This window comes from Oryctolagus cuniculus, chromosome 11 (genome assembly GCF_964237555.1).
Source record: "Oryctolagus cuniculus chromosome 11, mOryCun1.1, whole genome shotgun sequence".
Taxonomy (NCBI): Eukaryota; Metazoa; Chordata; class Mammalia; order Lagomorpha; family Leporidae; genus Oryctolagus; species Oryctolagus cuniculus.
This window is the reverse complement of record NC_091442.1, coordinates 98,095,241-98,119,126: the sequence shown is the minus strand read 5'-3', so window position 1 is coordinate 98,119,126 and position 23,886 is coordinate 98,095,241. Positions and strand designations below refer to the sequence as shown.

Below are 23,886 nucleotides of genomic sequence, written 5' to 3'. Positions count from 1 at the left end.
TTGACTTGGGTGAATCAGTTATTCTTATAAGGTAGAGATTTTATAGAAACTTTTTTTTATTATTGTTACTGTTTTTTAGTAATCTGGGACTTTGTGTCTACTTTAAACATGATGATAACCCAATTATTCATATTCTACTAGTTATTATCCCTCTTTTTTTTAACTCTGTAGTTTTGCTGATTTAAATGGTTAAACAGACAACAAGAATATATAGATTTCCAGAATTTTAAAATTGGAAAAGGTCTTAATCATCTAGCCTAGCCCCTTGCTATTCTCTGTATTGAAATGTTTTGGTCATTTAAGTTTGAATTTTCCTGTTTTTCAAAGCAATGTGTTCTAGTTTTAGGTTCTGAGAAGGTGGCAGCCACCTTTGTGGTGTTTCACGAATATTAATTACACAGTTGACTGTGGGGAACAACTTGGACTAGACTAAGTTACTGGAATTAAGACTTGTTCTATGCATCTGCTCTCCCACAATATGGCGCTGGGGAGGAGTAAACTTCTACACAGCTGCCTCTCGCCAATTTGACTGATAAGCTGCAGGAGCTGATCCTGCTCTTGATTGGAGGAGAGCAGCGTGCTCGGCGTGTGGGTAGCAGAGCTGGGATTGGTGGAAGAGGACTATAAAGGAGGAGAGAGACAATATGCACCGGGAACACCTGAAGGAACACCTGAGCAGCCCCCGAGAGAGCCGGCTGGTGGTGTGCCGCTCCTCTGCGGAAGCGGGGAAAGCAGCGGGGGGTGCCGCCCCTCCACAGAGATGGAGGGGCCGGCAGCTAACCCTGGACGGCGTCGTTCCTCCATGAGTGAGGCTGGCAGCTAACCCGGGAAGGGCCGAGCAGACAAAGAGAACAGCGCAGGGTCCTGTGTTGTTCCTCCGCGAATGGGGGAGCGACAGTTGACCAGCCGCTGTGCTAGGTACAGAAGGATACAGAAGTGAATAAGATCATAGACTCAAGGAAACTCAGTCCTCTAAATATTATATGAACAAGACAGTAGCCTGTCCTTCAGTGAGTGGCAGGAAGGAAACATCAAGGCAGCCCTTTGAGTGCTGTCTTCAAAGGGTGAGCTGGAATACGACAGGCAGGTGCTGCTGGGAGGGAAGTCAAAGCAAAAGGAAAGGCATGTGCAGAGGCAGACGTATAAAGGCAGAGCGCACTCGGAGTTGCAAGGTAACTCAGTTCAGCTGGAATAGGGAGTACACAGCGAGGCGGAGGAGGAGAGAGACTAGTGAAGTTTAGTGGACACCTTGTGAAGTGTCTTGTGTACATAGAAAAGTAAAGTTTGGTCTCTGTTACCTATATGGGATGGAGATCTGCTAATGTGGTTCAGCCTGAGAACTAACATGATTCTGTTTGCCTTCTAGAAATATTCCGGTGGCAATGTAGAGAGTGGATTGCAGTCAGGTAAATTTAGAGTCGGGGAACTACTCAGGTTAATTTAATAGTGTAGGCAGGATCTCAGGAGGCATTGTTGAAGGAGACGAAAGAATCAATTCAGCTTTGTAGAAATATTCAGTAGGAATGATTGACAGGACTTGCTGATTGAGAGGTGGTGATAAATGCTGGCTATGAGAACAGGAAAGAGGAGTTCATGTTTCTGGTTGTTGTTGAGCATCTATAGTAGATAGTATAAAGAAGTTCAGAGGCTGGCGCTGTGGCTCAATAGGCTAATCCTCCACCTTGCGGCGCCAGCACACCGGGTTCTAGTCCCGGTCAGGGCGCCGGATTCTGTCCCGGTTGCCCCTCTTCCAGGCCAGCTCTCTGCTGTGGCCAGGGAGTGCAGTGGAGGATGGCCCAGGTGCTTGGGCCCTGCACCCCATGGGAGACCAGGATAAGTACCTGGCTCCTGCCATCGGATCAGCGCGGTGCGCTGGCCGCAGTGCACGGGCCGTGGCGGCCATTGGAGGGTGAACCAACGGCAAAGGAAGACCTTTCTCTCTCTCTCTCTCTCTCTCTCTCTCTCACTGTCCACTCTGCCTGTCAAAAAAAAAAAAAAAAAAAAAAAAAAAAAAAAAAAAAGTTCAGACTTTCCCTTTGCAGATTCCATGTTTGAGTATGCTGGAAAAAACTGAGACTAGACAGATCAGCAGGAGAAAGGGGGTACAAATTTATTAACATGCACAGATGCATAAGAACCACACAAAATGAGAAAAACTCCAGGAAGAACCAGATGATTAAAGAGTAAACATTCTCTTCTTATGGGAGATAGAAATAGAAGGGGTTATAGCCAGTTTTAGAGGGGTCTTTTACTTTGCGCCCATTCATTGCTCTTAAAAATCCTGACTTAAAAATGAACGGGCCCAAAGAACAGACAGTAGCCTGGGACAAAGTTCGTCTGAGCTTGAGGGGAGGTGGTGACAAGTTATGAGATAGCAGCAGAACTGTACCAAGAACAAAGGTTGTCTTGCTGTATAGAGGCTCTCCCGTGGCAGTCCTCAGAGTGGACACTGTGGGTAGTGTAAATAGGTGGTACTCTTTTAGTCTTCTTTTCTGCAAGTTACTCTTCTTGGTTAATGATATTTTAGGGAAAGATTTTAAGACAGTTTCATTTTTGTGGTTGTTCAAAAGCTAACTATCACAAATAGGGCTTTTTATGTGTCCTTATTAAAGCCTAGATCTTAAGCAAGTTCTTGGACTGGTGTTCATATCCATCATTTCATTCTACTTGAGCACTGTCTCATCCCCAGTGGCTTTTCCAGAAGCTACTGCCTTCACCATGAAGCTCCATGAGTTTTCCCTCTTCAAATTTGGGCTTCTTCAGCACTTTTACTTTCCTAACAAGGCATCATGGGGAGGATAGATAGAATGGTGGGCCTTTTCTATGTCCTTTCCAGTGCTGTCTGGAATCAGTTTATTGGCCACTTCTTTCAAGTCAGTTGCTTGCACCTCTTGGGTCATAATTTCCATCATCTGGTTCTGGTGGACCTGCTGGTGCTGAGCATAAAGGAGTCTTCCGTGTCTGATGGTTGCACTTCTTACTAAAACTGACACAGGGCTGACAAAGCAAATAACCACTGGTAGTTTTGGCATCAACATAAGCTTCAGTCATGCTCTGCCTTTTTTTTTTTTTTTTTAACACTAAACACATTTTGTCATAGGTAAGATCTATGCTATTAGTAATGGAAGTTAGTCAGCATTTTTTTTTTTTTTTTGACAGAGTGAACAGTGAGAGAGAGAGAGACAGAGAGAAAGGTCTTCCTTTTCCTTTGGTTCACTCCCAATGGCCACTGTGGCTGGTACGCTGCGGCCACCGTACCACGCTGATCCGAAGCCAGGAGCCAGGTGCTTCTCCTGGTCTCCCATGCGGGTGAAGGGCCCAAGGATCTGGGCCATCCTCCACTGCACTCCCGGGCCACAGCAGAGAGCTGGCCTGGAAGTGGGGCAACCGGGACAGAATCTGGCACCCCGACCGGGACTAGAACCCGGAGTGCTGGTGCCGCAGACGGAGGATTAGCCTATTGAGCCACGGTGCTGGCCTAGGCATATTTTTTTTTTAAGATTTATTTTCATTTATTTGAAAGACAAAGTTACAAAAAGAGAGACACATATAAAGAGAAATAGATCTTCCATCCACTGGTTGACTTCCCAGTTGGATGCAATGGCCAGGCTTGGCCAAGCCCAAGCCAGGAGCTTTATCCAGGTCTGCCACATGAGTGGCAGGGGCCCAATTTCATGAGCCAATTTCCACTGCCTTGCCAGGCACATTAGCAAGAAGCTGGATTAGAAGTGAAGCAGTATGGACATGAACTGGTGCCCATATTGGATGCTGGAGTATCAGGCGGTAGCTTAACCTATTAAGCCAAAATGCTGGCCTCAGTCCGGCACTTTTTGTTCTGGACATCCTCAGTAGTTAGCTTGAATTGTCTAAATGTAGCTTAATCATTCTGCACAGTGCAAGATGGACTTCAAACATATGACCCTTAAGGCTATCAGATGCAATTTTGGTTCCTTTGAGTCCTCTTGACTAGTGTTTGTCCAATTTTTTCTTTTTTTTTTAAAAGGTTTATTTATTTATTTGAAAGAGTTACAGAGAGAGAAGGAGAAGCAGAGAGAGAAAGAGAGGTCTTCCATCCACTGGTTCTCTCCCCAATTGGCCACAACAGCCAGAGCTGCGCCAATCCAAAGCCAGGAGCCAGGAGCTTCTTCCAGGTCTCCCACATGGGTGCAGGGGCCCAAGGACTTGGGCCATCTTCTACTTCTTTCCTAGGCCATAGCAGAGAGCTAGATCGGAAGTGGAGCAGCTGTGTCTCGAACCGGCGCCCTTATAGGATGCCGGTGCTTCAGGCCACAGCGCCGGCCCCTGTCCACTATTTCTGAAATTAAACATAGCAAGTGCATTCACATCATATCAGTGTTAGAAAATGGATCAGCCACTTTCTTCTTGGCTCCCTTTTTGATGCTTTTTCTGAGCCACTTGTTCTTGCCAATTGCCATGGTGCTCAGAGAACCAAAAGGCAATAGTTGCATTTCTTTTGGAAGAACTAAGTCAACTAAGGGAACTTCCGAGAGAGCCCTTCCTTGTACTTGGGGGTACAAGGACAGGGGTAGGGGAAACAGGATGTTGGAAAGATCTTAAGTCTAGGGCAGCTTCTCTCAACACTAGTCAGCAAGTGCTTGATGAATTGTGTTAAGAGTGAAGTGCATTGGATGCTTTATCCTTTGAGAAGCCTTTCCTGATTTACACACCCCTGTCTGATTATAATCTTTCTTTCTTCAGGATACCAACATGCTTCATAGTCATCCTTATATATAATTATATATGTATTTGGGTTGCTCCCCTTATTCATTGCTTGAAGATTATGGCTATTTCTTTAATTTCCTCTTCTAGCACTTTCATACTCCTTCTCAGACTACAGTATCAGTTTCCATGATAATTACCTGGGAATCTGAATTTTAAGATCCACCTGGTGGTTCAGTGTGTAATACCATAATTCTTAGGTTGGATAGTGGTAAATCTGAGTTCTCTTCTCAACTCTGCTAATAACCAACTTTAATTTTGGCAAATTTCAGGTTTAGATGTGTCATCTTTGATTCAACTCTCACTTTATATATCCCATGTGTTTGATCTCATTCACTGTCATGATTTCAGCTACCATTTATTATCTAATGGGTCTCAATATAGTTTTTTTTTTTTTTTCTTTTTTTTGACAGGCAGAGTGGATAGTGAGAGAGAGAGACAGAGAGAAAGGTCTTCCTTTATGGCGTTGGTTCACCCTCCAATGGCCGCCCGCCACGGCTGGTGCACTGTGGCTGGCGCACCGTGCTGATCCGAAGGCAGGAGCCAGGTGCTTCTCCTGGTCTTCCGTGGGGTGCAGGGCCCAAGCACTTGGGCCATCCTCCACTGCCCTCTCAGGCCACAGCAGAGAGCTGGCCTGGAAGAGGGGCAACCAGAAAAGAATCTGGCACCCCAACTGGGACTAGAACCCGGTGTGCCGGCGCCGCTAGGTGGAGGATTAGCCTATTGAGCCGCAGCGCCGGCCTCAATATAGTTTTTAAAAGTAAAGTTTAAAGATAAAGATTTCCCCTCTATCTCTCTGACTTCTTTTGAACATAAAAGTGATTACAATGAAAATTTAATGTTTAAAAAAGATTTATTGATTTGCTTGAAAGGCAGAGTTACAGAAAAAGAGAGGGAGGGAGAGAGGGAAAAGAGATCTTCCATCCACTGGTCTACTCCCCAAGTGACCCAACCAACTACATCTGGGCCTGTCTGAAGCCACGCGCCTAGAACTCTGTCTCCATGTGAGTGGCGGGGACCCAAGCGCTTAGGTCGTCTTACTCTGCTTTCCTTAGCACGTTAACAGTGGAGCATCCAGGACTTGGACTGGCACTCACGGGATGCTGCCTTCACAGTTAGCAGCATAACCAACTGTGCCACAATACTGATCCCTAAAATATAATTTTTAACATACTATAAAACCTTGAGTGGTGTGCATTTGGTGCAGCGTTTAAGATGCCCACATCCCATACAGGAGTGTATAATTGGAGTTCTGACTGCTGCTTCCAGTTTAGCTTCCTGCTATTGTACACTCTGGGAATTAGCAGGTGATGGCTTGGATGGTTGGGTCCCTGTCACTCACTCACCAGGAGGCATTTGGGGTATGAACCAGTAGATAAAAGATTGATCTCTGTATGTCACTGTTTTAATAGGTTTCAAATAAAATGAAAATAGATAAAAATTTTTTAAAGATTTATTTATTTACTTGAAAGTCAGAGTTACACAGAGAGAGAATGAGCCGTGGAGAGAGAGGTTTTCCATCCGCTGGTTCATTCCCCAGTTGGCTGCAACCGCCAGTGCTCTGCTGATCCGAAGCTAGGAGCCAGGAGCTTCTTCTGGGTCTCCCACGCAGGTGCAAGGGCCCAAGCACTTGGGCTTTTACTGCTTTCCCAGGCCATAGCAGAGAGCTGGATTGGAAGTGGAGCAGCTGGGACTCGAACCGCCACCCATATGGGATGCCAGCACTGCAGGTGGCAGCTTTACCTGCTATGCCACAGCGCCAGTCCCATCGCAGCTACTTTTTATGCTTACTGTCACGTTGCCTTAGCCAACTATGCCCTGTCCAGCTCTGCCCTGTGCAGTACAGAATGACTGTGTCTTAGTGTTGCCAGTGTCCATGTGGATGCAGAAATCTCTCTTTCCAAAAACCAGGTCTGATGTTTCATCAACAGAAACATTAGAGTATTTTCGTTTTAACACAGCAGTCATAATTTTTACCTTAAGGATAGTTTCCAAAATATTAGATTTGCTTATTCCTTATTTACTTTTTTTTTGCCCCTTGCTATAGAATTGCAGGATTCAGATCTTTCATTCGAATAGAAATAGAAAGAAACTCTTCTTTTCTTTAATCCCCTGGAAACAAAGCCAGCCGTGTTAATATTCCATTAACAACATGAAATTCACCTAAATACTGTACCTCCTGCCAAGATATCTCTGTTACTCCTTTCAAACATGCACATTCCCCCCTGCTGGGGCATTAAACTTTCCTACAAAGGAGTACAGAGTAAAAGAACTTCACTTTAGCTCTTCAGGATAGAACTGCCGTGTTTCTAAGACCCCGGTACGAGGGATTTTAAAGAAATTGAGAGCCTGTGGCTGTAATGTTGGTATAGACTGGGAAGAAATTCGTTCAGACTGTACTTAAGGTTGTCTGAGAAGGGCCTTACTTAGGGTGAAGTTCTCTCAAAAAGACCTGCTGGATATTCACCAGTAATGATTACATCGCTGTGTGCACCCAGTGGACTCACGTTCATGTGGTATCTGTAGGGGTCCTTTCTGCTGCAGAATGGTTTGAACCATCGAGGTACTACTCAGGCTGGTCGGTTAATCCCATTACAGACTGCTCTCAGCTGCTCTTGTATTGTGGCTTATCCCTCATCATATTTTCTACCTTTGTCATTTGAGATGTTATACAGCATGAATTGTGTGTAATACGGATGGAGATTGTACATATCGGAGTTAAAAGTTCATGTCTGCCTTGTTCATAGCTGATCTTCATTATCCTTTAATGAGTTTCATACTTTCTGAATGTTCTTTTATCCACAGGATGAAGATACTGGAATGAAAAGTAAAGTGCATCATATTGCCAAGGAGATCATAAGCTCAGAGAAAGTGTAGGTATCTAATTTACAATTCGGACGATTATTTTCCCCTCATTGACTCATTTAAAATGTTTTTTCTGTCTTGTGGCGCCGGCACACCGGGTTCTAGTCCCGGTCAGGGCGCCGGATTCTGTCCCGGTTGCCCCTCTTCCAGGCCAGCTCTCTGCTGTGGCCAGGGAGTACAGTGGAGGATGGCCCAAGTGCTTGGGCCCTGCACCCCATGGGAGACCAGGAGAAGCACCTGGCTCCTGCCTTCGGATCAGCGCAGTGCGCTGGCCGCAGCACGCTGGCCGCAGTGGCCATTGGAAGGTGAACCAACGGCAAAGGAAGACCTTTCTCTCTGTCTCTCTCTCTCACTGTCTACTCTGCCTGTCAAAAATAAAATAAATAAAAAGAAAAAAAGAAAAAAAATAAAAATGTTTTTTCATTGCTGTGTTTTACAGATTTGTGGATGTATTGAAACTTTTGCATATTGTAAGTATCTGCTAATATTTTCTTGATGTTTAAGACTAACTCCTTTTGTATTTTCCCAAACCCAAAAAGTTTTCAGTATGACTAACTAAATGAATTACACTTATATGCTTTCTCTAATACATGGTCATATTTTAAAATTCATACATTCTCGCTGGCGCCCCGGCTCACTAAGCTAATCCTCCACCTTGCGGTGCCAGCACACCGGGTTCTAGTCCCGGTTGGGGCGCCGGATTCTGTCCCGGTTGCTCCTCTTCCAGGCCAGCTCTCTGCTGTGGCCTGAGAGGGCAGTGGAGGATGGCCCAAGTGCTTGGGCCCTGCACCCCATGGGAGACCAGGAGAAGCACCTGGCTCCTGCCTTCGGATCAGCGCGGTGCACCGGCCGCAGCGCACCGGCCACGGCGGCCATTGGAGGGTGAACCAACAGCATAGGAAGACCTTTCTTTCTCTCTGTCTCTGTCTCTCACTGTCCACTCTGCCTGACCAAAAAAAAATTTTTTTTCATACATTCAATATATATGTGAATATTTTAATGCATATGTATCTGACGTATATAGATAGATATACCCAGATGATTTCTTTAAAAAGCAGAGCTTTTATATATCCAAAGTCTTCAAGCTTTATATCCTCACAATAAAGAATTTTAAAAGTGATAATGTATCCTCTTGGCTGTTTGCGGAGGATATTTGCTGTCAGTAGAATTTTGGACTAATAGTGTGAAAAAGAATGTCATTGTCATTGTTCCAGACTGTTTTCTGAATAAGTTCCCAGAAACAGACATTTACAACTGTTTGAAGTTTTATTTTCAGTTTTTATAATTGTCAACTTGAACAGACCTGTTGGGACAATGATGATTTATCTGACTGCGTATTCACTTTTCATGCTCTCCCTTTGCTTGCAAGTTTTCACCTGTTTTGTTATATACTGGCAATTAAAATGCTTTTGGCGTTACTTTATTCTAATTATATTTCAGCAAACTATTAAGATTTAACAAAAGAGAGGTACAAAGTAGAGGAAGCAATAGTAAAGCAATGGAAGGGAAAATTTACTTATGTGATATAATTATTCACATCATAAATTAAACTTAATAGCAAAAAATGGAAGGTTCACAAAATGTACACCTGTTTATGGCTCTGCAACGAGTATCATTATTCTTGGGTTTCCTTTTAATAAGTATATACGAACATGAAAGTAGGTTACACTTCTGGGTGATTCACATTTACCAGATGTTGCCTTTGTGCTCTCTACTTGGTCCAGTGGAAACATGGAGGCCTAATTCCTGTGTAGAAAATCTCCAACTTTAGAAACATTTTCTTAAAAACTTAATTACTAATTCATATTGAGAAAGCTTTCCTGGGGGGTAGTTTCTCATATTAGTACTAGACTATATTATAAGTTCTCTTTTGTAATTAACTTTTCAAAATTGATAGCACATATTGGGGCTGGTGTTTGGCATAATGAATAAGATGTCCCTTGGGAACCCACACCTCATATTGGAGTGTCTTTGTATTCCAGCTTCCTGCTAATGTGCACTGGGGGTGGTGGTGGGGGATAGCAGGTGATAGCTCAAGTATTTGAGTCTCCACCACGCATGTGTGAGACCCAGATTAAGTTCCTGGCTCCTGGCTTTGGCCTGGCCCAGCCTCAGCTGTTGAAGGCGTTTCAGAAGTGAATCATATGGAAGTGTGCTCTTTTATCTACCTCTCTCTCTCTCTCTCTCTCTCTCTCTCCCCCTTTTTCTGTCTCTGTCTCTTGCCTCTTCAATAAATTTTTAAAAACACATTACTGTCTCGGCCGGCGCCGCGGCTCACTAGGCTAATCCTCCGCCTTGCGGCGCCGGCACACCGGGTTCTAGTCCCGGTTGGGGCGCCGGATTCTGTCCCGGTTGCCCCTCTTCCAGGCCAGCCCTCTGCTGTGGCCAGGGAGTGCAGTGGAGGATGGCCCAGGTGCTTGGGCCCTGCACCCCATGGGAGACCAGGAAAAGCACCTGGCTCCTGGCTCCTGCCATCGGATCAGCGCAGTGCTCCGGCCGCGGCGGCCATTGGAGGGTGAACCAATGGCAAAAAGGAAGACCTTTCTCTCTGTCTCTCTCTCTCACTGTCCACTCTGCCTGTCAAAAAAAAAAAAAAAAAAAAAAAAAAAAAAACCAAAAAACAACAACAACAAAAAAAAAAACAAAAACACATTACTGTCTTAAAGTTACTTCGTGTTCTACTGAATACTCCGTCTGTTGAGTCCTGGTAACTACTTCGTTGTCCTTTAGTCTCTGTTTGGGAAGACTCTCCTAGCTTATGTTGACATGGCTACCAAAGCCCCGCTTTGAGCAGCCTGGTTCCTGTGCAGAGAGCTGTCCTCCCTGAACGAAGTTCATTGTTAGGAGCTGAGGTGTTTCCTCATCTTGGTTTGGTGTTTCCCTCTCTTCATATGCTGTTTCAAGAGTCTTCCCAAGGATCTTTCTTCTCTTTCCAAGGCTCTTTCTTCTCTTTCCAAAGATCCAGGGGCTTGTGGATCTTAAAAAAATGTTCATGTGATCATTTAAATTAACCAAAGTTCCTTCAACTTATAAATGGCCTACTGAGTGTTCCCTATGTGCCTTACCAACTCTTAACTATGTTGGATTACCTATTATAATCCTTATAACAACCCTATCAAGTAGATGTTGTCTGTTTTTTAAATGAAGAAAGTAAGCTTCAAATGTAACCCATTGCTAAATGACAGTCAGATTTTGACATCCAGTTTGAGCCCTTTAACTCAATGATTGTTTATAAAATGATTAAAATTATTTCTAGAAATCTCTATATACTGGATAGAATGTAGTGTATCCTTGGGTATATTATTACCTTGCTTTCAGAATTCTTTCGGTTGCCCTGGAAACCAGAGAAATTCTAATTTTTCAGTTACTAAATGTGAAAATGAAGCCAGATTTTGGTCACTTGGGATATATTATTCTGATGTTTAATAATGTTATAAAAAGAAGTTGAAAATTTGGGATAAGTTTAACACAGCTTTGTATTCATGATTATGCACGATAACACCAGGTCTTCACACATAAAGAGGGAGGAATAAATTCATTGGAAAAATATTTTCATTTAAAAAAGAAACTGTTGATGTAGGGACTTTCCCTCTCTACTTTTACTTCATAGTTTCACATTCATATCTTCATATTTATCATAGCTCTTTGGCCTTAGCAGCTGCTTTACTTTTACCTACTGCAAAGTGTCATTCATGTGTACAGAAAGCCCTAGGTGCTAAGCTCCGTATCTGTCCATGTATCCATTTGGGTTTTGTAATTTTCTGTGTAGTGATGGTGGTTAAGTAATGCCCTCAGGTCAGGAAGCCCAGTCTAGACAACTGTTAATTAAGTCACCTACTCCTATTTGGCCCTGGAGATATGAATCCTGACCTAGTAAACAAGGCCATTTGTTTCATGCTTCATTGCCTCAAGCTGTTCATACATATTTGATTTTATTTGCATTGATTTTTGCTTAGGTCCTCCCCACATGCTCAGAGCTGACAAGGCTAGTATGTAAATACCTCATTGTGATTAATAATCAATTTAATATTGATCTAGTTCTTATTTATAGATTTTGGGGGAATTATTAAGAATAATATTATGATATGCTTTATCATTCAGAGACCTATTGTTGTCTCTAAAAATTTTAGCTTGAAAAAGCTTTGAATTATTACCACCAGCAAGGTAAGGGTGAGACTTATTGCTTTGATTCAGTTTTGTATACAGCATCTTTGGTGAATTTTATGTTATAAAGGCTAAAGTGTATGTAGTTCATACCTAAAGAATCTATGTCTTGCCTAACATTATTTTAAAACAGGTATTCTTTTGAAACTTTTAAAAGATATATTTACTTATTTTGAAAGAGTTATAGAGGGGGAGAGACAGAGAGAGCTTCCATCTGCTAGTTCACTCCCCAGATGGCTGCAACAGCCAGGGAGCCAGGAGGTTCCCATGTGGGAAGCAGGGGACCAAACACTTGAGCCACCTAACACAGTTTTTCCCATGCCATTAACAGGGAATTGTAATGGTTGTGGAGCAGGTGGAAGATGAATTGATGCCCATATGGATGCCCACAAAGCAAGTGCTAGCCTTACCTGCTGTGTCGCAACACAGGCCCCAGGCCTAACATTTTTACCCACTAGTTCTCTCCCATACCTTTTATTCTAATTACCCAGCATTTCCAGTGTGAAAAACAAAGCAAAACAAACTCTGGATCTAATTTTTTAAATGCTAGTCCTGCTGACTTGCATCCTCACTGGTTAAGGAGGTGTTGGTGAATTTAGATTGTTCTACCCCAAAATAGCTTTGCCTCTGGCTCATCACACTTTCCCAAATTATCCTGGCTGTTAACATTTAGAAAAAGAACCAGACATATTTTTGTAATCAGCCTTTTTTATAAAGAAAAAAAATTACCTCCTTCCAATGGCACTAGTTTTGGCAATGGTTGAGGTTCATGAAGAGCTGAGAAGTTAAAGATTCTGTGTGTGGTTCCTGTGTGAATTAGTTACATCTGCCACGGGGCCAGAGCACATGGTGACCCAGGAGGTGAGGGCATAAAACGGGCAGAAGTTACTGTGTGTGATTGTGAAAGCCATACATTCTAAGTGGAGCTCTTGGAGACAGTTGCGGTGGCCTGAGGGAAGCAGTGCCCGTTACAGTATTCAGAAATGTTCCGTAAGAACCAGTAATGGCCTTAGTGGAGTGTTTAAGAAAAAGTTTTTGATGGCACTTATTAAAACATGGCAAGGAAAATTTTATTCAAGACAGTCACCAGAGGTGCAGAGACTACTGCAGTGGGGTTTTGTAGTGGGCAAGAGAGATTAGGCTCAATTCTAGATATAGCGTGGACAAGTGAGAATTTTATAGCAAAGGGGCAAAGTTGGAATTGGTGGATGAAGATTACCAAGAGGACACATGAGTGGTGAAGGGGGATTCTGGCTAAACTGACAACTGCTGAGGACAGGCCAGCATGATCAGACTTCATCTGGATGAAGAGGAGCCAAGTGGGAGGCTTCTTGCTGAACCTCTGCTTTACAGGGAAGCGCACAAATGGGCCAAAAAAGGGTTAGTTAGGAACCTGACTTGCTTGGTCAAAGACTCTGTCAAGTGCTTGCATAGAATAATAACTCTATGAGTCTTATGCATATAGATGTTCTAAGTTCCTATAGTTGTTTATTTTTTAAAGATTTATTTATTAATTTCAAATTCAGAATTAGAGGAGAGACAGGGAGAGAAAGAGAGATCTTCCATCTGCTGGTTCACTCCCCAAATGGCTGCAACAGCTGGAGTTCTGTCGATCCAAAACCAGAAGCCAGGAGCTTCTTCTGGGTCTCCCACATGGGTGCAGGAGCCCAAGGACTTGAGCCATCTTCTACTGCTTTCCCAGGCCATTGCAGAGAGCTGGATCGGAAATAGAGCAGCCGGGTCTTGAACCGTCGCCCATCGCCCATATGGGATGCCGGTACTTCAGGCCAGGATGTTAACCCACTGTGCCACAGCGCCATCCCCAACTCTTTAGTTTTTAGACTTCTATTTTATTCTGACCTATTACAATTTAATAAAAAAGGCATCATTGACTCTGTTCATCCAGAGCTACCTACAAACATCTAGTACTGGAAAAAGTGGTGTTTGCCTACTATATGATAAAGGCCTCCCCATCTTTGGTGGCCATCTGACTGGTCAGCTCAGTGTGGATTTGGCTGGTCTCTGTTAAATGTGTCTTACATAAACAAGTTTCCTTTTTGGCAGTGGTGGAAGACATGGAATGCAGAGTCTGGCAAAACTGGATCCTTAAGTTACTTACTATCTAACTAACATCTACTGTCACTGCCATGGCTGAGGAAATACCCTCCAACTGGAAAACAAGTTATCTAGCTGCCAAGGGACAAACAGTCATCCCTTATTTAACCAGAAGAAAGGGCAGGGCTTATTGCTTTGCTGAGCTAGGAACTCTTGCATCTGAATTAATGAATCACTATCACTAAATTGACTTTAAACACACACACAGAAAGACACACACACACAGCAGCTGTTTAATTGTTATGATCTGAATACATTTACAACTGAGGTAGTCATCCTAATATGTAAATATATCCTATAGCTCTTTCTGATAGCAGGCAGTCTCATGACTTTCAAAAGTGTTAAGTATCTCGATTTTCTCTTAGTAAATAAATGAGTGTTGATTGAAGCAAGCTGTTAGGAGATGGAATTTGGCCCAGATCCAATTGGTTTCTGGAAATGTTTAGTGGTGCTTTCTGGGTGGAGCTTATACAAATTACACATCCTAATTTTTAAATAGAAATGCAACTTAATTCTTTAGTCACTGGTATAAGTAGTTAGTTCTTTTGAGCTAAGGTGACATGGACCAATACAGGTTGTCACAGGTACTGAGTCCTAAGTGAAGGATTTTTAAAAAAATGGTTTGACTTATCTAAAATAGCAATGCATTAGAAAATAATCCTTTCATGTACTTTTAACTTATACATAAGGTTTTCTGACTTGAACAAGTGTGAGACTGTCGCTCCCCGTCTTCGTGGAGGAGCGACACTAAACCCTGCCTAGGCTTCCTATCCGAGTCACGGCACCATTATGTTGCTCCCCCTCTTCGTGGAGGAACGACACAGGACCCTGCGCTGTTCTTTCGTCTGCTCGGCCCTCCCCGGGTTTGCTGCTGGTTCTTCCCGGGTTGGCTACCGACCCTTCCACCTCCGTGGAAGGGCGGTTCCCCCTGGCCACTTTCCCCACTTCCGCGGGGGAGCGGCACACCGCCGGCCGGCTCTCTCGGGGGCTGCACAGGTGTTCCTTCAGATAGATGTTCCCCGGTGCATGTTGTCACTCTCCTCCTTTATAGTCCTCTTCCGCCAGTCCCAACTCTGCTACCCACACGCCAAGTACGCTGCTCTCCTCCAATCAGGAGCAGGTCCTACAGTTTATTGGTTGAACTGGAGGCAGCTGTGTAGAAGCTGGTTCCTCCTCTCCCAGCGCCATATTGTGGGCGAGCAGATGCATAGAATAAGTCTTAATTCCAGTAACTTAGTCTAGTCTGAGTTGCTCCCAGTTGCTCCCCACATGAGACGTATTCATGGTTACTACATATATGTTGTGGACAGGGGTGAAGGAATGGGGGACAAGAGGGGAGAACGGTGTCTTTCTTTCTTTGGTGTGCCTAGTGAATTCTGGAAGGAAAAGCATTGGAAATAAAGATCAAGGGCAGTAAAGCCAAGGAAAGAGTCATCATATCCAACCTTTGCTTTAGGGTTTTAATTAAAACTGCAGTTCCTAAGAAGGAAGGAATCTTTGTTTTTGAGTCCTGAGGACTGTGAAACTGTTTTACTTACTTAGTGAGGCCTACCCCCAAGGGACAATGGGATCTAAGCATAGTATCTCCTACACTACCTTTTGCAAGTCCTCTGGAGTGATAGGGTTTGCCGTCAGCAACCTACGCTAAAATATGCTACAAGTAGTCTTATAGGTAACAGCAGATGGAAAATAATATGTGAGTTTTTTTTAATCTGTGAAAAGTGTCAATTTTGGTGAATTTATTGGGAGGTTCACTGGAAGGAAGGGAGAATTTACAGTCTAGAGTTAAAATGTTTTAGTTGATCCTGTAAGCAAATGCATTGCAAAAATTTTTATTTGTACTATATAATTAGAGTCTCATAAAATTAATGTACTTACTTAGCACATGAGGAAAATGAGGCTAGCCCAAGGCAACACAGGAAACTAAGAACAAGAGCTTGGATTCAGGAGTCTGATTATCAGGCACTGCTTCCTTCCACATGTCCCACCTAGAATGCTCTCATTGTTGGGAAAAGATTCCTGAAAGTGACAGAGGGACTGCCGCATCCAGAGTAAAATTAGCTAAAAATCTTTTGAGGGTCTTTAAAAATAAGTGGTTTCTGTTCATAGGATGGAACTGGAATAACTTTAAAGACTAGAGTCGTAATACAGTTTCCAGACATCTTGTTAGTATAATAGCCAAGTTTGGAAATCAAACTCAAAGGTAAATGAAGTACCAAAGTCTGTTTTAATTTTTTAATTTATTTAAGAGGAAAAGAGAGAGCACTGTCCTGTTGACTGGTTCACTCTCCAAAGGCCCATAATGGCCAAGGTAGCACTGTGAATTCTATCCAGGTCTCCCAAGTATGTGGCAGGAAACCAACCACTTGAGCTGTCACTACTGCCTCTCAGGAGTAGGGGTTCCAGGAAACTGGAATTGGAAACAGCCTGAACTTGAACCCAGGCACTCTGATGTGGGGTGTAGGTGTCCCAATGGGCATCTTAACTGATGGACAAAACAGCCGCTCTCAAAATCTCTTTTAAGATCAAATATCCACCTCAACTACTGTATAATATTTTAAGTTAATTTTCTATCTAGGTGAGTAGGGTGTGGGGTAGGAAGAAGTGAGTACTTTTGTTTGTAGTTCTGAAAATAGCACTTTGCAGTTTATATCATTTTAGGGAAGAAGGCAACTCAGGGAAAAAAATTGTTATCAAGTTGTGTGTGTATGTGTTGTTTTTCCTCCCCCGGATGATAATAGGACTTCCGGAATGCAGTAGCTCATGCTTCCAGGCAACTTGGGAAAGCAGTGATAGAGGACCGGATTTTAAACCAGATCCTGTACTACTTGCCTCAGCTGTATGAACTCAACAGGGATCTTCTGAAGGAACTGGAGGAAAGAATGCTGAACTGGTAAAGATGAACTGAGATTTGTTCATTTGTCGAGTTTCCAATTTTTGATGAAGCCATCAGAGCTCCTGCATGTGACAAAGAGGTGTTCCTTACATTGAATGGTTTCAGCATAGTGAATCCACTTAGCAGGTACCTGTAGATTGATTATTTTAGATGGCCAGAATTCATGGCTTTGGCACACTGAGCTCATGCTATAGCTTTTTTTTTTTTTTTTTTTTTTTTGACAGGCAGAGTGGACAGTGAGAGAGAGAGACAGAGAGAAAGGTCTTCCTTTGCCGTTGGTTCACCCTCCAATGGCCGCCGCGGCCGGCGCGCTGCGGCCGGCGCACCGCGCTGATCCGATGGCAGGAGCCAGGAGCCAGGTGCTTTTCCTGGTCTCCCATGGGGTGCAGGGCCCAAGCACTTGGGCCATCCTCCACTGCACTCCCTGGCCACAGCAGAGAGCTGGCCTGGAAGAGGGGCAATCCGGCGCCCTGACCGGGACTAGAACCCGGTGTGCCGGCGCCGCTAGGCGGAGGATTAGCCTAGTGAGCCGTGGCGCCGGCCTTTTTTTTTTTTTTTTTTTTTTTAAGATTTATTTATTTGAAAGTCAGAGTTACACAGAAAGAGAGGGAGGGGCAGAGAGAGAGAAAGAGAGGTCTTCCATTTGCTGGTTTACTCCCCAGTTGGCCGCAACGGTTTGAGCTGTGCCCATCTGAAGCCAGGAGCCAGGAGCTTCTTCTGGATCTCCCATGTGGGTGCTCCTGGAGCCTTTTGTACACCAAGATAAGGAGTTTATTGCTATCCTAAACACAGCAGAAGGCTATTGAAAGTCATACATTAGGATGTTTTTTAGACTTCCTGCACTGACAAATGTGATGAAAGAGGCAAAAATGGAACCAGGAAGACCAGTCAGAGGGCTGGCAGAGTCCAGGCAGAATGAGAGGGTAGAAATGTGAAGAGTAGGCCTTCTGGGAAGTATCTTAAGGGAAGAGAAAAAAGAAATGAGCTGATGGCTTGGCTGTGGGTGTTGCTCATTATTGGATGTGTTTTAGACACAATAATGACTCTCTTTTTAAATTTTTGTGTATCTCTTCTCTGTCCATAGGACTGAACAACAAAGAATTGCTGATATCTTTGTAAAGAAGGGACCATATCTAAAAATGTATTCCACATATATCAAAGAATTTGATAAGAATATAGCTTTGCTGGATGAGCAGTGCAAGAAAAATCCAGGTTTTGCTACAGTTGTTAGAGAATTTGAGGTATTTGTTGCCATCTAATGTTAAACATTTCCTTTTCTTTCTTGTTTTGAAGCTTTAATAATTTGCGTTCATTGAAAACAAAGATATTAAAATATAATCCCTTCTAAATATCAGAGAAGGAATTGAACAAATGAAATCATGCAAATTCAAATAGTGTACAAAATTTAATTTTGAAGATCTGTTACTGCACATTGGAATATTTTTGCTTGAAAGCTATTATTTCGATTGGACTTTTTTTTTTAAATTGGGGTAAAATAACATAATGTAAACTTATTCTTCTAACAACTAACTCATAATGATGGGTGGGAACTAGAATTTGTTTCCCTTTAAATAAAGAGCAGTTTTAGTGTCAAAGTTAAAAAAATTTAATGTGTGTAAAATCATACTATAATGATTACTATAACATTAATTAAAATTATATAAAAGTAGGAATTATATGTTTATAGCATGTATCAGCCAAGAGCTTTGTGTTTGGACTCAAAACACTCAAAAATAGCTACCAGGCTAAATTGATTAGGAATACAGTGGTACAATAGGATTTATTTATTTATTTATTTTTATTTTTTATTTTTTTAACAGGCAGAGTGGACAGTGAGAGAGACAGAGAGAAAGGTTGTCCTTTTCCGTTGGTTCACCCTCCAATGGCCGCCGCAGCCAGCACGCTGCGGCCGGCATACCATGCTGATCCGAAGGCAGGAGCCAGGTGCTTCTCCTGGTCTCCCATGGGGTGCAGGGCCCAAGCACTTGGGTCATCCTCCACTGCCTTCCCGGGCCACAGCAGAGAGTTGGCCTGGAAGGGGGGCAACCGGGACAGAATCCGGCACCCCAATGGGGACTAGAACCCAGTGTGCCGGCGCCGCAAGGTGGAGGATTAGCCTATTGAGCCGCGGCACTGGCTACAATAGGATTTAAAAATTAGTTTTCAACTACAATTTCCATTTAAGTCCACTCTACCATTTTGCAGTAACATTTGGGCTTACCATATTTTAGTACTTAACTTCTCTGTTTTGAAACTGAAAAGCCAGTGAATTTCAGCTATATAAAATTAGAATGGAGGGTTTTTTAAATACTGTGGTATTGCTGGTTTATAATTCATGCGGTAGACATATAATCACACATTCAAATCATTTGTAGCTCCTTCCCTCCCCCACCTTTTTTTGGTTCTTTCCTCCCCTTCTTGATGTCTCTATACCATCAAAAAACAAAGTATGATGTAGCTATGGTAACTGATGACTGACCCAGGTTTCAGTCTCTGTCTGGTAGTCCTGTTGCCTTGGCAGCAAAAAAAGGCTAAGACAGGGAGATGGTGTCTGTATGAAAGATGCCTTTGGCATGCACTCATTATCATTTTCTAAGTATTCTGTGTAGCAGACAGTGGTTGTGCATATTTTAGAAATAGGTGACAGTCTGAAGAAATCTGAAATAAAAGCTCTTACCCACCCAGCTGGCTGTGAAAGAAGTATAAGACACTCTCTGTTAGTGTGCAGAACCATTTTCACTTGGCCACTTTGATGTCACTTCACTGTAAACTCTTGGGTTGGAGCCTGGGGTTGAAGCTCACAAATGGGTAGAGATGTCTGTTATCCATACTAAGGCAAAGAACTTAGAGGCAGAATCAGATATCTCTGTGCTTAAGTCAAAATGTGGTTCCACAATCAAATGTTGCAATATGCACTGTGATTTGGGGGCTATCTTTTATAAGGCCATTTAACCAAAAAAGAGTTTTATATCCTTCCAACTTGTTAAAGAAGGAATTCTTAACTTAAAATGGCAGCTTTTCAGGTTACCTTTAATTTTTGCTTTCTATCACTTAATTGTTATTGGGGATATACTGACCACCAGACTCTGATTATTATTGGAGTCCAGTTCCTAGCAGTTTTATTTCTGCCACTTTATGTTGGGGTCACTGGGACTGTCTTGTATGTGTGGGCAGATGCTCGGAGTAGAGCTGCTGAGCAGGGCCCCCCCAGCCAGCCTGGAATGCTGACTCTGGCCACCTCGCTCTGACAGAGCTGTGAACAAGTTCTCCCCAGGAGCAAGTGACATCAGAGATGGACCTACGGAAGAGAGTGGGTCTCGTGGTGAATCTGGCTGTGGTTTCATTCTCAGTATAACGTTTGTGCCTTAAAATAAAAGGGAACTTTTCTAGGAGTCCCCTCCAGAGTTGCTGCTGGCTGTTGGTAGAGTTTGACGCCGGAGCACATACATCTGGATCCCTTGCTTCCTAGTTGCCTTTAAGTTGGACGTCCTCTCCTTTCAGATGAGCCCGCGCTGTGCTAATCTGGCCGTCAAGCACTACCTGCTCAAGCCGGTTCAGAGGATCCCCCAGTACAGGCTGCTGCTGACAGGTAGGCTTCTCCAGCAGTTTCCCAACCATCCCGCTCTTACTGCCCTTGTAAAACTGCCTCTCCCAAGAATTCCTCTCTTTCTATCACTCCAGTAACCACTTTGCCTGGTATGTGGATTTATAGGTTGCTTATGTCCCTCACATAGTCTTTTCCTGAACTGAACTGCAGTGAGCTCTCTGAACCTCCCTATGAGTATTCTCACCATCCCAGTTCCACATCCCTCCGTCATTTTACCTGCCTCATATTATTAATCCCAAGAAGATATTTTCCCAACTGCTTGGGGGTGGGGTTTAAAGGACCACTCCCACATACATGTGTACATAGCATTGTCATGGTCCTAGTTACTCACTGAAGACGGTTGTTATATGGAATGATTAATGAGCTAAATGTTGACAGTATGTAGAATAGTGCTTTGCTCATAATAAGTTCTGAATTGGTATTTTCTGCTCTTAGTAGTAGTAGTAGTAGTAGTAGTAGTAGTAGCAGCAGCACTGTCATTATTATTTTGTTGTCATTGTTATTATTTGTATCTTCTATACTGTAAGTATACAGCCTTGTCTCCCTAGTTTACTGCTGTATAGTGGGAAAAAAAAAAAACATACAGCAAAGAAAAAAAGGTGTGGTTTGCCATATGCTGCGCTCAGGGTTTTATATGTATTGCTTCTTTATTTTTATTTTTTCTAATCCATGTTTATTTACCTTCATTTTATTTGAAAGTCAGAGAGACTGAAGGAGAGGGGTCCTGCCTTTTCTGGTTCATTCTCAAAATGCCCACAAGAGCCAGGCCTGGGCCATTCCAAAGCCAGGAGCCCAGAACTCAGTGGATCTCCTGCATGAATGGCAGGGCCAAGTTAAGCTATCGTCAGCTGCTTCCTAGGGTGTGTGTCAGCAGGAAGCTAAGTCCAGGACTTGAACCAGGCACTCTGATATAGGATGCAGGCTTCCTAAGTGACTACCACTATGCCAAGTGCCTGCCCCTAGATGGTTCTTTAAATCCTCATCATAGCCATGTGAATATCACAATGTTATTTTTATGGAGAGATAACACATTTATTATTTTTTATCTTTATAGAGATTAAATGGTTTGTCAAAAATGACTATAGTTTCAGTACCAAGTATAGTATCCAACACAGACTACTAGATCCTTGGAAATGCTTGTTGAAATGTATTGAATATACAGTAGCAATAGACATTTGTAGTGTGCATTAAAAATTGTATTAAGGAGCAGGCATTGTGGTGCAACAGGTTAAGCTGCTGCCTGGGATGCCAGTTCAAGTTCTGGCACCTCTGCTTCTGATCCACCTTCCTGCTGGTGCGTCCTGGGAGACAGTGGATGATGGCTCAAATGCTTGGGCCTTTGCCACCCACATGGGAGACCCAGATGGAGTTCTGGGTTCCTGGCTTTGGCCTGGCTCAGCTGTGGCTGATGGGTTGGAGAATGGACCAGCAGATAGAAAATCTTTCTCCCTGTTTCTCTCTTTCTGTCATTCTCTAATTTTTGCCCTGCCTTTCAAATAGATGAAATAAAGAAATACACAAAAATTTTAAAAATTTTATTGACATGCCCACACAACTTTAAAGCCAATCTGTTATAATTTATGTGAATAGATTTTGAGGTACTTGGTCCTGTTAGTGACCTCAAGAAGTGGTGTCCATGGCTTTCTCTTTAATTTAATCACTTTGGTGCTAGGTGAGTCATAGAAAACCAGCATTTTTTCATTTCCTTTCAGACAAAAGCTTCAGGCCTTCCAAGGTTGCCTAGCAAAAGACAGAAGAATCCTGATAAGGAAGACTTGCCTTTCAGTCCCAGGACCTGTGGCCCCTCTGTGTGACAGGTTCTTAAATTGACTTTCTGACTGTAAATCAGGCACTAGGTTTCTCTCTGGAATAACAAATGAAGCAAATGAAATAATTTGAGGATATCCTATCCGTCTGTACTTAGATTTAGAATACACAGGACAAAAGGAAGCACTGACATGCATGTTGTGCTTTTGCTGGATAAATTCAATGCTCCATTGTAAACCAGGTACTGAATAGCTTAGGATATTTCCACAGCTGTTGAATGAGGTACAGTTTGTAGTGGCCAAAGACAACTATGATTTAAAACATGAGAAAGATGCAGTGAGATTCTGAGATTTTAGTGTAAAAATATTTTTCCTGGCCGGCGCCATGGCTCACTAGGCTAATCCTCCGCCTTGCGGCGCCTGCACACCGGGTTCTAGTCCCGGTCAGGGCGCCGGATTCTGTCCCGGTTGCCCTTCTTCCAGTCCAGCTCTCTGCTGTGGCCAGGGAGTGCAGTGGAGGATGGCCCAAGTGCTTGGGCCCTGCACCCCATGGGAGACCTGGAGAAGCACCTGACTCCTGCCTTCGGATCAGTGTGATGCGCTGGCCGCAGCGCACTGGCGGCGGCCATTGGAAGGTGAACCAACAGCAAAGGAAGACCTTTCTCTCTGTCTCTCTCTCTCACTGTCCACTCTGCCTGTCAAAAAAAAAAAAAATTTTTTTTCCCACATTAAGACTGATCTAAATAGTAAAATTTATACATATGTTTAATGTAGATTCCATGTTGAATTTGTTTTTGATTGAGAAGTGGTAAAACGGCAAAAGCAAGCTTCAAAAATTGTGTTTAAGAAAACAGATTTCATTTCTTTTATAAAACCATTATTGTGAGGTTGGAGTTATTTTTAGTTTTGAGCTGCCTTTTGTTTATCTTTAAGCCAGTTTCCCATCTTTTTTTTACATATTTGCTTGTTTACTTATTTATTTGAGAGGTAGAGAGAGAGAGATGCATTTACTGGCTTGGTTCCAAATGCCAGCAACAGCTGGAGTTGGGGCTGAAGCTAGGTCAGGCTGAATTCTGAGCCAGAAACAGTCCAGGTCTCTACTGTATGTAGCAAGAACCCAGTTACTTGAGCTGTTACTGCTGTCTCCAAAGTTCTTCATCATCATGAAGCTGGAGCCAGGAGCCAGGAGTCAGAGGCAAGTGTCCAGTCCAGGCATTCTACAATGGGGTTTGAACTCTGAGCCACTGGGCCAACATTCACCTCTCCCCTGTCTCTCTAAGTTGAAAATCTTCCTAATTAAGTGATATACAGGACTTCACATATAGAAGACCGTTGGTAATTTTGGCTTTCCTGGTGGGGGAACGATGATGAGTATTTTATTTGAGATCATAAAGTCCAGACGAAACTGAGAAGCAACACAGACTTTGCATTCATCGTCCATGACTTTTCTTTCATGAATTTGAATCCTTTCATTCCTCCAAGCCTGACCTGAAATCTTTGTGCTCTTTGAAGCCGTACCTGATGACTCCAGTTCTCCTTGACCCTTGGTGTCAGTGCTGTATGACTTAGCAGATGTTTATGGGATACACTGTGATTTTGCTATTTATGTAATTTGAAGTATTGATCCCTTAATTTGATTATAAATTCCTTGCATCTCATGTCTATAATTCAGTACAAACCTCCTTAGTCCCCCATCCCCTACAGATCTGTATCAGTTTTAGAGACCTTGAAGC

General features: G+C 43.1%; 1 protein-coding gene across 3 annotated transcripts in view; it reads left to right on the top strand.

The window, feature by feature from the left end:
* The window catches only part of FGD6 (FYVE, RhoGEF and PH domain containing 6), a 135,464-nt gene that overhangs the window by 61,945 nt on the left and 49,633 nt on the right, over positions 1–23,886 (top strand). For all 3 annotated transcript variants that reach the window (XM_008256897.4, XM_002711207.5, XM_070052713.1), the window contains exons 4-8: positions 7,546–7,613; positions 8,045–8,075; positions 16,626–16,777; positions 17,865–18,021; positions 20,282–20,369. In XM_008256897.4, coding sequence (XP_008255119.1) covers positions 7,546–7,613; positions 8,045–8,075; positions 16,626–16,777; positions 17,865–18,021; positions 20,282–20,369 — 496 coding nt within the window. The remainder of the gene's footprint in view (positions 1–7,545; positions 7,614–8,044; positions 8,076–16,625; positions 16,778–17,864; positions 18,022–20,281; positions 20,370–23,886) is intronic.